At 35.9% G+C, this 17,100-nt stretch overlaps 1 protein-coding gene across 4 annotated transcripts in view; it reads left to right on the top strand.

Moving 5' to 3' along the window:
* The window catches only part of FGF14 (fibroblast growth factor 14), a 685,979-nt gene that overhangs the window by 516,173 nt on the left and 152,706 nt on the right, over positions 1 to 17,100 (top strand). For all 4 annotated transcript variants that reach the window (XM_012440933.3, XM_021677373.2, XM_064371776.1 and 1 more), the window contains 2 exons: positions 1,324 to 1,434; positions 7,573 to 7,676. In XM_012440933.3, coding sequence (XP_012296356.1) covers positions 1,324 to 1,434; positions 7,573 to 7,676 — 215 coding nt within the window. The remainder of the gene's footprint in view (positions 1 to 1,323; positions 1,435 to 7,572; positions 7,677 to 17,100) is intronic.

Below are 17,100 nucleotides of genomic sequence, written 5' to 3'. Positions count from 1 at the left end.
ATCTATGAAGCAAATATGTGTACAGTGGAGTCATGTCTTAAATGATCAGTTATAAAAATGTGCATAGAAATAGATATTGAAATTCTTTGTAATGTCTTCGGGACTAATAAAGAGCTTAAGAATAGTCTGTTTTTGAATAGCATTTATTTTTTTGCATTTTTTTTGGCTTTACCTATTTGCAAGACCACAATTTTTTCTATAGATTACAAGGTGCTAGGTTTTATTACTCAGTAACGTCTATTACTCAGCAATGGCTGTTTTGACAGCCATTGCATTAGCATGGCCCATTCAGCTGTTGCTGAGAAATGCCAGTTGCCATGGTGAAGATTATGATGTCCCACATCCAATCTGTCCCTGAGATGGGGATGGCCTTTGCAAAACCACATGCAAATATTTGTTTTCAAAGGTACAACTGGCTCTTTGTGAAGCACTGGATTACTAGAGTGGTTGTCTTTTCAATGAATCATCAAATGAGGATCTATTACTGCATGATTTCCCTTTTCATTTAAATAAACTTCCACTGCCCTCTATCTCAGTGCCCATAGACAATCAGATTTCTTATTGTATAATTTAACTGTCCTTTTTATTTATACAAGTTAATGAGTTTATCTGTTTAATTTATCTAATTTCTCTATTTGATTGCCTCAGAGCTGACCTCACATGCATAGGGTTTGTTGAGTTTCTCCCTGAACTCACAAGTAGAGTTTTCCATTTTCCTGTGGATCATGTCCAAGCACCACAGATACTTCCATGGAAGTTAAGAATGACCCTTTGAACATCAAGGGATGTTCTCCAAATTGGGGCTTTTCTTAAGAATATGTATCAAATATTAGTATGAATGTTTTTAAAATATAGATTGTTTTGTTTTGTTTTGATTTTAATTTTGGGATTACTTGTCAATTTAAGTAAAAGGAGAACTCCACTAAAAAAGCCTTTAATAAAATTTCTGAGAGTCACCAGTTTGCAAAACTCTTGCACTACCATCGTGAATGGTAATATTGCTTAATTAGTTTATAATTTATAATTTAAACTAATAATTAAAGTGACAGTTTAATTAGTTTAATAGTTTTAACAAATAATTTAAATATGCATATACTAGTTTTATAAAACAGCCTGTTTCTGTGGCTTACTACTGCATTTCCTTTACCTTCTATAAATAGTATACTGCAGGTTTGATAAAACACAGAAGAATCTGGGAGACAAAATAAAATGTGCTACTTGTATAAAATGTCCTCTTCTGAAAGAGAAAGAAAAAGAAACAAAAGAAAAAGGAAACTATGGTGACACATCGTGAGGCTTATGATAACTATGTTTGCCTTTCAGATCCCCAGCTCAAGGGTATAGTGACCAGGTTATATTGCAGGCAAGGCTACTACTTGCAAATGCACCCCGATGGAGCTCTCGATGGAACCAAGGATGACAGCACTAATTCTAGTAAGTGACAACCACAGGCCGCCAGTTACACACTTGGTAGAAGATAAACTGCTACTTAAATGACTTTTTAAGATTCGTTTGCAAATGTTTGGTCATGTTGGTTCATCTTTACAAATGTTACACACTAGAATGCCATTTACAATTTTGTTTAAACTACATGGATGAAAATATTCACGGGACAACCAAAGAAACCTGTGATTTAAAGATAATTATGTTACTATTTTTGTTTTTTATTCAAACAATTGTCATACCCAGAAAATTACTATTACTTTTAATCTTATTATAAAAGTTAAGTAAGTACACTTGTGTATTTAGGCAAAAATTGATTACATGTTTTCTTTGGATGTATTATTTTATCGGGCCCTGAGGTTCTTAATGATGCCTGTGAAAATTCAAAAGCTACAAGGAATCGTTTTGGTTTTTTTTTTTTTTTTTTTACATAATAGAAATATAATTTAAAATTATTTGCATTTAACAAGAAAAATAGTATCTTTCTTAGAGGAAAAAACATGAAGATTGTGTACCTCTAAATTCATTGTGCAAAAATGTCTAACTACTTTAGATAATTGCATCTGTGATAATTTTTAAGTAAAAAGCTACACATCTTCCATGGTATTAATGTCTGTGTTTTTTTTCCTATTTCTTTATGTATAACATTTCTCCATCTGGCGTCTCTCCTTACTCAACTGTCTGTGTTTTGCTCTCCCATTTTCTGTTTACATTGGCATCTGATTCTTTTTTAATTAAGCATAGTAGTTCCAAAATAGCATACCTTTTACTGTTTGGGGGAGTTAGTAAAATGCGAAACTGTTTTTATTAGAAATATTTAATAATAAGAAACATTATTAGTGGATCGAAAGTAGATATGATTTTTTTCATTTATGTATCTCTTATTCTTCACATAAAAACATCGTTCCATGAAAAGAAGTGTGGATTTGAATAATACACATAATCAAATCAGAAGAGACTTCCTTTTAAATTTATTTTTATTTTATTATATATATTTTTTATCAGCTCAATTTAAGATTTAGCACTTCCTTTTTAAAAATCTAATGATCAAATTGACAGTAACACTGATTCTGAGAGCAGTTAGTGATGTAAAACAGGTTATTTTTACAGGTAGTTTTGCCATGTGGAATACCATTATTTTTCTAGTCTCTGTGTTTCACTTTTTATATTTTGTGCATTGCTTCACTTTTTATTTTTTCTTTTTAATTTTTGTGTTTGTCTGCGTTTTCCTCATCAGTTTCTAACCTCTTTACTCTCTTTGTGTCTCATATTTCTTATTTTTAAATTTTTCCTTTTATATTTGTTTATTGGTTTATTTTTGCTGTATTTCCTTTTTGATATAGGAAAAGAGAAGGTAAAGCAATTCAGCGACAGAGGAAGGGGAGGCATTTTATGTCACGCATCTACTTGTGCAGCTTTTGTTATTAGTTTGGACTTTCAAAGATTTTTGGTACTTGACTATCTTTGACCAACAAAAAATGTCAGCTTCTTTTGGTTCAGGCTCATACATGTATCTCTGCTCTGTTTCTTTTCCCCTTTAACTCCTTACTTATTTGTTGACAAAAGCCACTTTCTGTCTCTTCTGTCTTACTGTTCTGTAGGTCACAGAGTTTAGGGATTCATAATTTCTGATGTCTTCATTGTTCTCTGATTTTGTTTGGCCTGAGAGTATTAGAACATGAAAACTGGTTTTCTATAACTCTGATCACTAGATGAGCTATGACACTCTGAAAGATTCATAAGACTAAAGACTGATGCCATCTATTTTATGACAAAAGTTTTCAAGACAGGACATACACCAAAGCTGCATGAACATATGGCTTTATTGGACTACTGGAAAAAATAATTTCATTCAAACAAAGGTTTTGTGTGTTTTTTCTCTAGCTTTTTAAATTTGTGTATGTTTTTGTCATGCCAAACAAATTAGTTACCTTAAAAACAGGAATCAATATCATTTTGAGAAGTGTCTATTAGACATTGCCTTTTAAAAGCATACTGCTTCAGAATTGAATAAGCACTTTCTAATTATAGAAGTGCAGATATATTATATGCATACATACAGGTCTGGTTATCTGAATAATTTTAAAGACTAAACTGGAAAGCTGAGGTACTAAAAAACACTCCACCTTCTGTTCTCTAAATGTATGGGGTTTTTTTCTTCTTTATCTGAAGTAGAAGGAGCGAAAAACTCAGAACAAGTCTTGAAATTTCTTCTGATACCCTAAATGCTAGTGAGAAACAGTCCTGAGAAGGAAGATGAAACAGGATCCCCTTTAAAAGCAAATCAGAAGAAAATCATAATGCCCACACTCGAGGGACTCAAATTCCTATGCAAAGACATGCTCCACAGCTTTTCTGAGACATTATATTGCATTGCACGTGCACTGTAAGCCAGTTAGTTTAGTTTGTTACTATTTCAACATTTGCAAAGAAATAAAGAAAAACACAAGGTAAAATAAATGTTCCCTCTTTTTGAGGGAACATATACAAATTCTATTACTATAAAATTGGCAGGGTTGTAACAGATTTATAAAAGTAATGGAAATTACTAATTTATTTTTATGTCCTATGACTTATATAAATTGCAAAATGGTGTTTCTTAGGATGCATTTAAAGACATTTTCTTTTCTCTGGTTCATTTCAGTAGTCTCATGAATCCTAAGAAAAATGTAAGCACTGAAAAATTCTTTTAAAAGCAGGATGTGCTTTAAAAAGGCTGACAGGTCCTACTTAGAGTGCAGCTCTTTTGTTGTGAGGAGGGAGGTGATGCAATAATGCTTGAATCATTCGTAAACATGTCTCTATTTGTTTATAAGTCCCTGAATGCAAACCATGGGTTAGTTATCCGTAACTAGGAAAAACAATAAGAAGTAACCTAAAACTCACCCAGATAGCACTCTAAAAGTCACTAACAAAATTGAAGACTTGAACTTTCATATCTTCATGATTTAGGTTCAATACATTTCCCACACTAAATATAGAATTATTTAGAATAAGAAAAAGACAGAACCATCCTGCTAAACTGCCTTTGTTAAAAATTTCAGATGAATTAAGAAGAGGAAAAATAGGCCCACTGGTAGGCGAACCTTGGCACCCCTGTTCTCCACGGTTTCCAGTCTAAGATCTATAGATCTCTGGGAAAGAAAAGTAGCAAAAAAAATCATTGATGATGGGTAAATGGTTCTAGTGGAGAAAATGCTGTAGCAAGTTGACTACTTATTATTGACTACCATGATAATGGAAAGATCTTTCACAAAAGGAAGTGAGCACCTAGGTTACCTCATTGCCACTCTCATTTAAAGAATTTCTTTAAAATTCTTCTAAACCTGAGAATCCCCATGAATGATGGTATTTTATTAGTGGGTGATTTTTCTTTTCCCCCAGTTTGCTTTTGGGGATGCTATGGATTTTTTCTGTGCTCTTAAAATTCATTGTTCCTATGACAGACAATAGATACTACAAGCAGAATAGGACTCTACAGATATCAATATGCGATAAACTATGGCAATGTTAAAATCTCAGAAGTCCCTCCACCTTAGAAATTCTCAACCTGGTAACTTGATACGTAAAGTATTTCTATCACTCAGTGGCTACCACCCACAGGCTTTAGGATGGCAGTTTTCACCTTGGTTGTATATTAGGGCCATTTGAGGAGCTTTTCAAAAAAAATTCCTTATGTCCTAAACCCATTTCCAGAGATTGTGGGATTTAGTAGCTATGGGGTTGAGCCTGGCCATCCTGTGTTATGAACACAGCTAGTTTTTATATGTGGTCAGAGTTGAAAATCACTCTTATATGAAGAACTAGAGTGTTCCACAAATGAACAAAGTTGCAAAAACATCTTCATTATTCTTACTCCCCTAGGCTTTGTGACATTGCCTTAGAGTTATATAAGAAACAAAGAGATTGGAGAAATAGAATTATGTCTCAATTAATGTGGGTATCTGTGGTTTTAATTAGCACAGTTCTGTCTTGGCCAGCTCTGAATGGTTCTCCACATTTTAGTGCATATAAGCATTCACTTTCTACTCTCATTCTGTAAATTATGATACCTTGTATTTTATAATTCAGATCCCAACCAAAACCCAAGGGAAAAAAAAACTAGTATTTTTTCAATATGATCACTTTAAATGATCTTATATAATTTTTCTGTTTCCCATAACCGCATCATTTTGGTGAATTCATGATCTATTTGTTTTCTAGAATTATACTACCTGGCCTATATAAAATATATGGCACCTACAAATACCATTCGGCGTGTGTGAAAGTTAGAAGAGGAAAGTTAGAATAATTAACTTTGAATTAATTAGGTTAGCGTAGCTTGCATGGACAGGCATATGGTTATGGTTTTCCCGCTACAATTTTGTGCATAAATCAGGAATTATTCTATGGTGCCCATTCTTTCAAGATGTAAGGGAGATGGTTCAGTTCAGATATTCTAAACAAGAGTGAATATAGCCAATTCCCACCAAGAAGGAATACTGAGAGTTGCCAATAGCACAGCTATACCTCCCAATACTTAACAACTCCACATCCAGATTTAATATTAAGTAATGGAAATGAGGGAAAAAACCTTATTCTTTCATAAGAATAACATAATCCCCTAAAATCCTATAGCAGAAAATCTGATATTAATTTACATAGTGAAACTAATATCCAACTAACCATAGATGCCCCTGAGTATTCTACCAGTGATAATTATTCATGGCCCTGGCCTGAGGTTTTCCTTTAATATTTGTGTAGCACAGACATCTCGGGATCTTGAGAACAGTAGGATGTAATAATCAGAAGAGATGGTGCAATTTTCTTCACCCTATTAAGAGGAAACATGTCCCTGAGAATTAAATAGAACACAATTTGTAAAGTTTGTTTTTAATTATGTAATACTTAGACCCTTGGAATGAAGTCCAAATTGCTGACATTTTTCAAATGATTTGGCTTTGTGCAATACAGTTTAGAGCCTGACGTTGGAATTGTACTTACACATTTATGTCACTATTTTAGTACTTTCAGTTCCTGTTCTGTCCTGCTTAGAAGTGGAATTAGTTAAAAAGGACTTGAGTAGGAGCAGATAACCTCACTGTAAATAATTAATAATTCTCTTATAAATGTATCTATAATAAAATTTCCAAAATCATCAAGCAGTTATTGTTAGGAATTATGTGGCCAGGCGTGGTGGCAGGCGCCTGTATTCCCAGCTACTTGGGAGGCTGAGGCAGAGAATTGCTTGAACCCGGGAGTTGGAGGTTGCAATGAGCAGAGACTGCACCACTGCATTCCAGCCTGGGCAACAGAGTGAGAGTCTGTCAAAAAAAAAAAGAAAAAAAAAAGAATGATTCTGAAACACCCACTAAACATTCAATATGTAACACTGGCATGAAAATGTGTTAAAGGGATATTAATATTTTTTAATGTTATAACATTGATATCTGTACCATGTAAAAATATATAAAATGCTTTTAATGCTTTATCAACAGGGAAGAAACAAAACATGGAAACATAAATGAGTAGTCTCTCTGACATTTGCGTGCCATTCAGTGTTGATTAATTCTTTCTAAATTTAGCTCGTTGGCAGGTGCACATCTTTTCCGGGCTTTGCTGGCATATCATGTTGGTTCTACAACAGTAATTTAGTTTTGGAATCACCTGTTTAACTTCTGGCCTGACCTCATTGCAATGACAAATCACACCTTCTGTGTGAAGGGTTAGAATCAACATTCAACTTGGACTTTTAAAATTCTGCTCTTGGAGAGTCTTCACAGTTGATTTCTTTTGGTATCTAATGGTGTCAGAGACTACGTTTCTAGAGGCATGATGACAGGCTTGATTCAGTTTATTATCACATCACTTCTTCAGAATGCTGTAAGCAAGACTGCTAACAAAGGTTGAAGCTGAAGTACTAATTTTACCCACAGCAGAAACTTCTTACTTATTAAGCGAAATATAAGTTATTTAATTGCAAAATGTAAGTTATTTAAAAGCGAAAGATAAGTTAGTTTAAGTAATTTAACTTCTTAGAAAGTATCGGCAAAGATGATGTTTCTTGAATAAAATAAATCAGAAAGAAAAAATTACACTATGCCCTGCTTCTTCCCGCCCATTCGTGACAGACCATGTTTATCTTCACAGCGCTCTTCAACCTCATACCAGTGGGACTGCGTGTTGTTGCCATCCAGGGCGTGAAAACAGGCTTGTATATAGCCATGAATGGAGAAGGTTACCTCTACCCATCAGTAAGTAATATGCCAAAGATCTTGGCCATTCGTTCAATGCATGTCAAATAACAATGGCAGCAACAACGAAAAGAAAGCTCTGTGTCTATTGATTCTGCCGGTTTTTGCCTTAGTATTTGATCTTTGAGAGAATGCTGTAGAAGCTGTTTCATCAATGTTTAGTAATATGAGTATATCTAAAGGAAGCGTAATACTATGTCTTAAATAGTGCTTTTGCTGGATTTTAAAAAAAAAAACCTAGTTTACACGTGAATCTAATCTTTTATATTTCTAGTTAGAAATGCACTTCTCTTAGAGTTTCTCCTAAAACTCTTTTTTTAAAGAAATAATATGAATTCTAAAAAAAAAAAAGAAAAGAAAAATAGCAGTTTATTTTTAACATAAGAGTTTAAATTGTATAGATATTTTACTGAAAAATAACTACTTATAATATTGAAATGTGTATGTTTTGCAAGTCTCTGTGTTTTGTGGTAATATTTATTGGAAGCTGAGCTCTTTTCAAGCCATATGGCCTCTTCTGAAATATTTTCTATTTACAACTAATTTGCACTCAGATGTGCCGTATTCATGCATATAATGTAGTTAGAATTTATTTCTGCCACAGGTTTAAGCAATAAAAATTTATATAAGGGTGCTTCTTTCCATTATGCCTCGAGAAAAATTGATAGAGTCTTAAATGCATTAAAATATGCTCTTACATGTCAGTCTCATATATATTCTTTAAAACGCTGTCATTGTTAAATATTACCACCAACAAAAGAAATCTATAGGTAAACATACACACATATTGTGTGTGTGTGTGTTGGTATGTGGTTGTGTGTATCTTAAACAGAAACATTCCCCAGGGGGCCTCCCAGAAAATGTAATCTATTTACTTCAGTCAATTTGGGAAATCCTATCACAGGGAAGTGAGATCTGAGCTGTGAATACCCTTTATGGTGAGTTCAAAAATGCTGGCTCTTTTTACTCTTCAGCCTTCAATCTGAGCTCTCTGAACTGGTTCTCCCGCACACAGAACTGGGTCCCACATTATGCAAATCATGTTCTCTAGCACAAGATGAATATGCAGCAGATTGCCAGCAAGATCAAGCTAGAATTCCCCATGCTCCCTTTAGAAAAAACATTAAATACAAAAAGGATCACTTTCTAGAGATGCCTTATTTTCAGATACAACTCAATCTTGTTGATTGGAAATTTGCTGTTATTTTTGTTTCTTTATTTTCCTCCCAAGTCATCTTTCAGGGGCCTTAATATCATTAGATGCAGTGTCTGCTGTAGCTTCTAGATCTATCTTTCTGTTAATAATTGCATCGCATTGCTGTACTTTGATACATATGTTGATGATGGGAAATTGAAAGGTTTATCTTTGTGCTGCTAAGGGAGTTGCTTTTTATTTTTATTTTGGTCATGAGGTTGTAAATGTATGCCATTCTTTTTTAAAGGTAGGGTATATCATTTTGAGTATGTGTCTTAGCCTAAAATAAAAGTACTGATTATGCTTGGTGCTGTCTAAGCAGCAGGAATAGAAACAAGAAATGCATTAACTGCCAAGTCCAGTCCCCTGCATTTTAAATACAGTTTCCGCGTGTAGGAATCAGATCTCATGAAGGTCACTGTGGGAGATAGCATTTGCCCAGGGTGAGTCCCGGTAACAATTTCAGGCTTATTACCAGATGCATCGTTTTCTCCTCTCCCTCCTTCCTTCTTGTTCTCCAGTGGCTTGGCTTCCAGGCCTCCCCTTTGGTGGCTTTATTCTCCGGCTTACAGATATTGGTTTGCTTCTCTTCCCATCCTTGACTCTTTGTTCTGAACCCAAAGTCTGGTAAGAGTCACAGTTCTCTCAGCCCCTACCCTAAGAGATCTCTGCCAAGGCCAGGCCCCTGTACTCCTTAGCCATCTTTGGGAAGAGAACTTAGATAAAAACCAAAAGCAATTACAACTCTGTGTTAATACTTCCTAAGTAAATTGCTCTGTTTATTTCAACGTAAAAAAAAAGTGAATGTCAAATATTTCAGTATAAATAATGTTTATCTGCAAGCGTTTATTTCATAATTTGTTACTGAGAGCCTACTAAAATAAAAATATAGACTACAATATAACAATTTGTTGTCCTATATACTAGCTCTACCTATACAATAACAGTAGTGCTGATAATTTGTACAGTTCACCCAGCCTAGCACTGGTCTAAGCGCTTCACCTGTATTAGCTCATTTAATTCTCTCAATAACCTTTTATAAGCAAATATTATTAAAATGAGGACCCTGATATACAGAGAGTTTAAGAATTTGCCCAAAGACATTCAGGTAGTCGATAGAAAAGGTAAGATTTGAGCATAGTTAACGTGATTCATTAGCTTACATTTTTAACTGTTTTATTACACTGCTTTCATGCGCCAGACATTTTTTCATAATATGGTCTGACACCTTTTCTAACAAGAAGTTACAAACACATTGTGATGTAATGAAAATCTTTAGGGAATTGTTACCTAGGGAATAAACTGTATTTCAGTGCAATTATTGAGATGTATAATTTCAAACATAATCTGTTTCCTTTAAATATTTTTAAGTAAAAATTAAAATTTTAGAAAGTTACATTTGTCAAGGAAAAATTTGGTATTATATAAGGGATATTAAACATTTTTGATCTTTAATGCATTTCACATTTGAGCTTTAAGTGTTTTTTGTTTGTTTGTTTTTTGAGGTGGAGTCTTTCTCTGTTGCTGGGCTAGAGTGCAATGGTGTGGTTCCGGCTCACTGCAACCTCCGCCTCCCAGGTTCAAGCGATTCTCCTGCCTCAGCTTCCCAAGTACCTAGGTGGCACCCACCACCACACATGGCTAATTTTTGTATTTTTAGTAGAGACGGGGTTTCACTATGTTGGTCAGGCTGATCTTGAACTCCTGACCTTGTGATCCACCTGCCTCGGCCTCTCACAGTTTTGGGATTACAGGCATGAGCCACCGCGCCCAGCCTCAGCTTTAAGTTTTAAAAGCTATGACAAATGTTGTTAACCCAGCTAAGAAGTTTTTAAATAAGATGAATAAATTTTTGAAAAGCTTAGATTTACAAAAAGAAGTTTATGAAGATTTAAATCTAAGAAATGAAGTCATCCATTTTAAGCTTATGCCTACTTTTTTTAAAAACATTAATTTTTGTGCAGTGTAAACTAGTGTCTAATATGGAATCAATATTTTTGAGGATCCATAGGTTTAGATGTTGTCAATAAAATGCTCAGGTCATTCAAGTTGAATTCTGGTAAACAAATATCACAACAGCGATTTGACTTGAGGTATATCTTCCTCTATTTTTATTTCAGGAAGTAACTCTCATAATCCCTTTGCTATTCAAGTAAGATATTTAATGTGTCAGATAATTCCACCTTCTGGAGACAGTAAAAAGGTACTTGACTGAGATGTAAGTTCCCATTTCCAATGCTAAAGGTACCTGTTCTCTGAGGGATCTTTTCTTCAATATGACAATAGTTATTTCTTTTGTGTCCTAATGATTGCAGTATGGTACTTGATACTGTGCTACAAGAGATGTAATGTCAGATACAAGCCATTTGATTGAAGGTGCAGTGTGGGCTGCAAGGACACAGAAAAGAACATGGCAGAGTAATAATTCTGCCAAGAAATTAGACAGTTTAAAATGATGTTTATGAACAAAAATGTGCTTTCACCACCTGTAACTATTTCTAGTGCTGAGAGAAGCAGTCAAGTTTTTTGTTTGCTTGTTTGTTTTCTGAACCTGTGACTTCGAAAGACTAAGAAAATCCTCCATAGAAAGCCAAGGTTTGGAGTATAAATTCTAAACAATAAGAAATATCTGGGAATGAAAGGAAAAGCATCACTCATCATCAGAGCAGTGATAAGGGATTGTTGAAGTGAGAATGTGTTTCTAGCATAACAAAGATGGGGAAGAAAAGGACGGAAAAGAGACTGATGATACAGTGAATACATCCCTGGGCTTTATTCGGAACACCTGGGTCCTGAATCTGACAACTAATACCTGTGTTAAAACTTCCCAATCTCTCCTGGTCTGTCCCTTCACCTGTCAGATTATAGGATTTCTCTTGAAGCCTCAAGATAATCGTGGGGTTTAGAATTCTGGTTTTAGTCTGATTGATTTTGCTGAATAATAAGATAATTTTTCATAAAATACATAAAGATTCATTGCTGCTATTTTTCACAGGCTGGCATTTATGAGAATATTATTTTCCTCCTGGTGCTGTAAACGCTTCCATGATCTAGGTGCAGGCATCTGGGCAGTCAGTAAGTGCTGGTGTTCTCCTGAAATTAGCAGCTCACCTGAGTCTCTTAACCAGATTGTAAAGTGGAGAGGAAGATAATCCCTTTTCTTGTTAATTTTTAAAACAAACCAGGAAAATGTACTACTACCACGTTTTGCAAATATTAGGGCTCAAGTGAATTACCTGGAAAGCCAAGAAAAGTGCAGATTCCTTGGATCACCCTCTAGATATTTTAGTTCAGTGGGTCTAACGGGAGGCCAAAGAATCAACAGTTTGTGGGGATCACCCTCCCTCACTTTTGCCCTTGGACAACCACCACACAACAAGCATTGCTGCAATGGTCTCTGGGGAAGATGGTGATAACATTAGACCAAGGTGATGAGAACAGAATTGGTGAAAATCAGCGAATGGTCTACATAGGCACTGAAATTAAATATTTGGATCTTCTGACTTTTCTACCACTAAGCCAAAGTTTACAGAAGTTTGAAAGCAGATCAGCATACTTCTTCACTTATGCAACAACCCGGAACTTCTGGAATAGGGACTGGTCACCTCTTTGGGCTGACCTCCCCTCTCCTACCTATCAGTACAGGATGAATATGTATGTATGAATGTTCTTTAATCAAGGAAAGCAAGATAAATGCTATGTATTCTTCAATAGGCATTTTCAAGGTTCTCAAAGTCTTATCTACTCTACTTAAGATAGTGTTCTGATAACATATCTTTCAGGAGCATTTTCAAATGAGCCTCTTCTACAAAGGTGGTTTCACCTGCTCTCCTCTGTGCCAGCAGGCATCTCTTACTGATATGTCCTGATTTGTGTTTCTATCTGTCCTTGGCTTTCCAAGGGCACCCAGACATGAAAGCATCCGAGCTACCCACCTCATCCTTCCATGAACTGTACATCTTCTTGCAGGATCCACAATTCTACAAAACAAGGTGGAACAATGTTATTTTCCTCTTGACATTTATTCCTCTGTCCATTGCTCAAGGTTAGCATATAGAAATACAACTGCTCTGTTTTATCAGTGTGATACGTAGCATCCTTTCGAGTCTTTATATTCTTCCCTAAGAATTGCACACCCAAAGACATACCTGTCCCTCACCTGTAAGTATACACTCATGGAGTATTGCGTGAACTCATTGCCCATCCGTGGCACCTGTCCTGTCTCTGAATAACACCTTTACATGCCTATTCTCATATAAATGTCCACTATCTGCTCAGGCGTTGGCAAGCCTTCCTAGTCTTCCTCCTCTAGGATTTTTGTTTGTTTAATGTTGTTGTTGTTTGCTACCAGGCAGTGCATGTGCCTAATCAAATAAACTGAGCTCCAGTGACCATCACTGGCCATCAGCATTCATTGCAGGCAAACCAAGGGCCTTGGCAGCATTTGAGGGTTGCTCACCGTGGGGAAGAGCCTTTCATTCTCCCTGGGAGCACTGAGGCAAAGCTATACCAACTTCATCTAGTTACACACAAGTACCCCTTCAATAATGGAAATTCTTCTATTCTTCATCTTTCATTCATCATCTCTCTGAATAGGCTGGTTTCTTTATCATAAAAAGTGTATTAAAGTTGAGATGATTATTAATGTCTCCAGTTATTATAACAGTCTGTGACACTATGCATGTTTTTCTGCACAAACAATATCTACACTTTTGGGGGATATATATATACACATAAACACATGGATATAATTCTTATATGTATGTGTATGTTTCATTGGAATTATGCACCTTGCTCAAATTGTATATACACATATCACGTGATTCTGAGTGTTTCTGTTTATATTAATAAAACGTTAAATGACAGTTTTCACATTTGCACGTATTTTAAATCTGTACTTGTTATGCTTTAGAAATATATTTTTTCATCAAGCTTTTCTGTGACTCCTTTCTCATGACAGTTCAGTTGGATCTGTCTGCCAGGTTGAAATGGCCGTTATCCTTTCTTGGTATCTTGGCTAAGATAATTTATAGTAATAATAAAGCAAGTATGATACTTCAGCTAATTTTCCCCCTAATGATAATTTCAACATCCAGCATTCATGTAATTCCCATGACATTGAATATTGTCGCACAGAATGCAATTGGTTATGTCCAAGAATGCCATTTTCTACCTAGGGTCGCTAACTGGAACAAAAAAGAATTTGAGAAAAAAATACAACTGGTAAACTACACGTAACTAATTATAAATCATCTTTTGGACAAGAGAAATTATGGAACATCCATTTTTTTTTTTTACTTGTTAGGTTGAAGGTGGCTAACAAAAATAAATGTACTTTGATACTATCCAGATTCCAGTGACATTTTATGGAATATAAAGAAAGACATTGGAGTGGAGAGTGAAAAAGATACTGAAAGCCTGAGAAAAAGAAGACAAAAAAAAATAAATATAAAGAAAAGGAGATAATAGAGTGGCAGCGGTCAGATGCTTTGGCAGCATTGTAGAAAGAAAAGAGAAAAGAAGAGAAAGGAGAGAGGATGGGAGGATGAAAAAGGAAGGAAATGAAGAAAACCCATCACAGGAAGAAAAGGAGACCTTGTTTTCCACTCACTCCATTGTGTTCCTGGACTCCCTCTGACTCCTGATTCTAACTTTCTATCATGGTGCGGAAAAAACAAAACCATTCCTCTTAAAGCCCACCCCAGTTTCCTACCACACCAAAATTACCTTACCTTCTCTAGCGCCTTAGCCACATTCACCTATTTCCCCTTCCCTACAGTCCTCTTCTGGAGCAATGGCTATGCTTGGTTCATGGGAGTTTCAGGCAAAACAAAAAACACTCTATGATCGTAGTTAACTTCCAGAGGATTTCACAAGTGACAGTGAGAATAAGTGGAAAGGGATATCCGAGGCATCTAAAAATCTGCAAGCATCCAAATGAGGATACTGAAAGCATGATTTAAGAAAGCAAACTAAACGGCTTGAAAACTACACATTTGCCATTTTGTTTTCTTATTTTTGCATAATGTGCATATGTTGTGGGGGAAGGGTTTCTGAATGCCTTTAGGTGAGATATGCACTCCACTGTGGACACATGGTAACTACTCCTTTATTTTAGAAAGGAGACACCACACACACAGGCTCCCTTGTTTCTATGCATATGCTGACTTTGTTTATGTGCCTACAGACACTGGTGTCTGCAACCCCTGAATTAAGGGGCTGGAAAAAATGAGAGATGTTTTAAAGTGTTTTCTGAGGAACTGTGGCAAGAACTTCATGGTTGTCTGGGTATGGAGACAGCAGAGTCACAGCTCACCTGCTAAAACTAGCTTAGAACTAGGTAAACTGTAATGCTTTTCACTAAGAAAACAAAGCCCAGAAGCAGGACAGGGTGGTTGGATGGAGAATGATGCTGCATTTGGTTAGGGACCTACTTAGGTTGCCCATGGGATATCCAAGTGGATTACAGTCATGAAATAACTATTAGATGATCATGAAGCTCATTTATCCTAGAAGGATCACGTCTCAGGGCCGTCTTGGGAAAGGTGTGCAGATAGAATCATTCTGTGACAGATGGCAATTGTTTTTCTATTCTTCCTGCATGTGAGACAAAGATGAATACATGGAGTCAGTGACATCATCATAAAGTTTGATATTACAAAGAAGTTTACTAAATAGCATGAGGTCTTGAGAAATCTTTCTAATGTATTTTGATTCTTAAGTATATAGAATCTGCATGGTTACTTTTTGATACTGGATAATAAAGCAGAAGACTAGCTGAACTAAATTCAAAACTTGTATTTCTATAAAATTGATGCTAATAATATATGAAGGGAATATCAGGGCTTCAGATCCTCTCATAGTGGTTCACAAACATCAACATCTATAAGACTTATTAAAATGGTTTTGCAAATGGCCTCATCTTAGATATTAACAAAACAGAATCCAAGACTCCAATTATGTGGTTTCAACATGCCTCAAGAATCATAATTTTGAGGGTCAGCACAGTGACTCATGCCTGTAATCCCAGTGCTTTAGGAGGCCAAGGTGGGGAGCTAGCTTGAGTCCAGGAGTTCCAGGCTGCAGTGAGTTGTGATCACACCACTGCACTCCAGCTTCAACAACAGAGTGAGATTCCATCTCTAAAAAGCAAAAAAAGGATTGATAATTTTGAATATGTATCCCAGGCATGTCTAGTGCTGGGGACTGAAGGAGAGTACTCTTTGCTAAACAAAGTCTAAACTGCTTTCCCACCAATCATGACTTTGCAACTGCCTGCTTTTATATCTACCATTGATTAGTGTCATTACTATTATTATGACTTACAGATTTCTAGTTCAGTTCAAGGCCCTTGAAGTAAGCAGAATGACACGACCCATGACCATACGCAGAGCTCACCTTTTCCATTAACCAGATGAGTTGGCCTTTGGGGAGTGCACAGAGAAAGCTTCTGGTTGTGGTTGTTCCTCTTAGTCTGTGGAAAGAAAAGGACAAGAAATGTCTCCTCAAGCACCAAGATGATATAGGGAAAGACAAGACTTCTGCTGAGGCTTGAGAAAATGAAATAAAAAAAGATAGAAACAAAGCAAGACATTAAATTTCCAACCAATAATGGCTGGTTTGCAATCCTGAAAAAGAGATGTAGTCTACGCCAGGTAAAGCTCAAGGGAGAAATCAGCCTGAGACCATCAACAACAGGGTTGGCAGGCGCCTGCTGAGCTGAAGGGCGTGACAAGAGCATCCTATTGGAGCAGGCTGTCAATGTCAACCAGGCTGGATTGCTTCAGAAGTGGTTGCTTTTTAGATTTAAAAACTACCAATGAAAATAGATATAACTATGTTTACTAAATTGCTTCCTTTCCCTAGCCTTCTGTTTTCTCTGAGGCTTCATTTTGTTTGTATCTAAGCAGAGATTTTCACCCAAGTTCCATTTCTGGGTTACAGGAGATGTCTTTCTCCTTCCGGAGGTGATCAGCAGTTACATCAAGGTGCTCAGTGTGAGACAGAAGTGGCTTATTCTCCATGTCCTGTGTGGTCAGTTGTTCCCATATGCGCCCATCATAATACACGTTTCCAAACTACAACCAAAACCGTACAACCTACTTAACAAATATTAAACACATATATCTACTAACAAAAGGGTTTGCAAGAAATATATGGAAAACCATTCTACTTAGAATAATTACTCATAACTTAAATATATGCCAAGGAGCAGAGCTCTTGGTATGA

The sequence above is a fragment of the Aotus nancymaae genome, unplaced genomic scaffold, assembly GCF_030222135.1.
Source record: "Aotus nancymaae isolate 86718 unplaced genomic scaffold, 86718_ANA_hifiasm-v0.15.2.pri h1tg000161l, whole genome shotgun sequence".
NCBI classification, from domain to species: domain Eukaryota; kingdom Metazoa; phylum Chordata; class Mammalia; order Primates; family Aotidae; genus Aotus; species Aotus nancymaae.
Note: the sequence above shows the minus strand (reverse complement) of the source record. Positions and strands in the feature narration are given on the sequence as shown.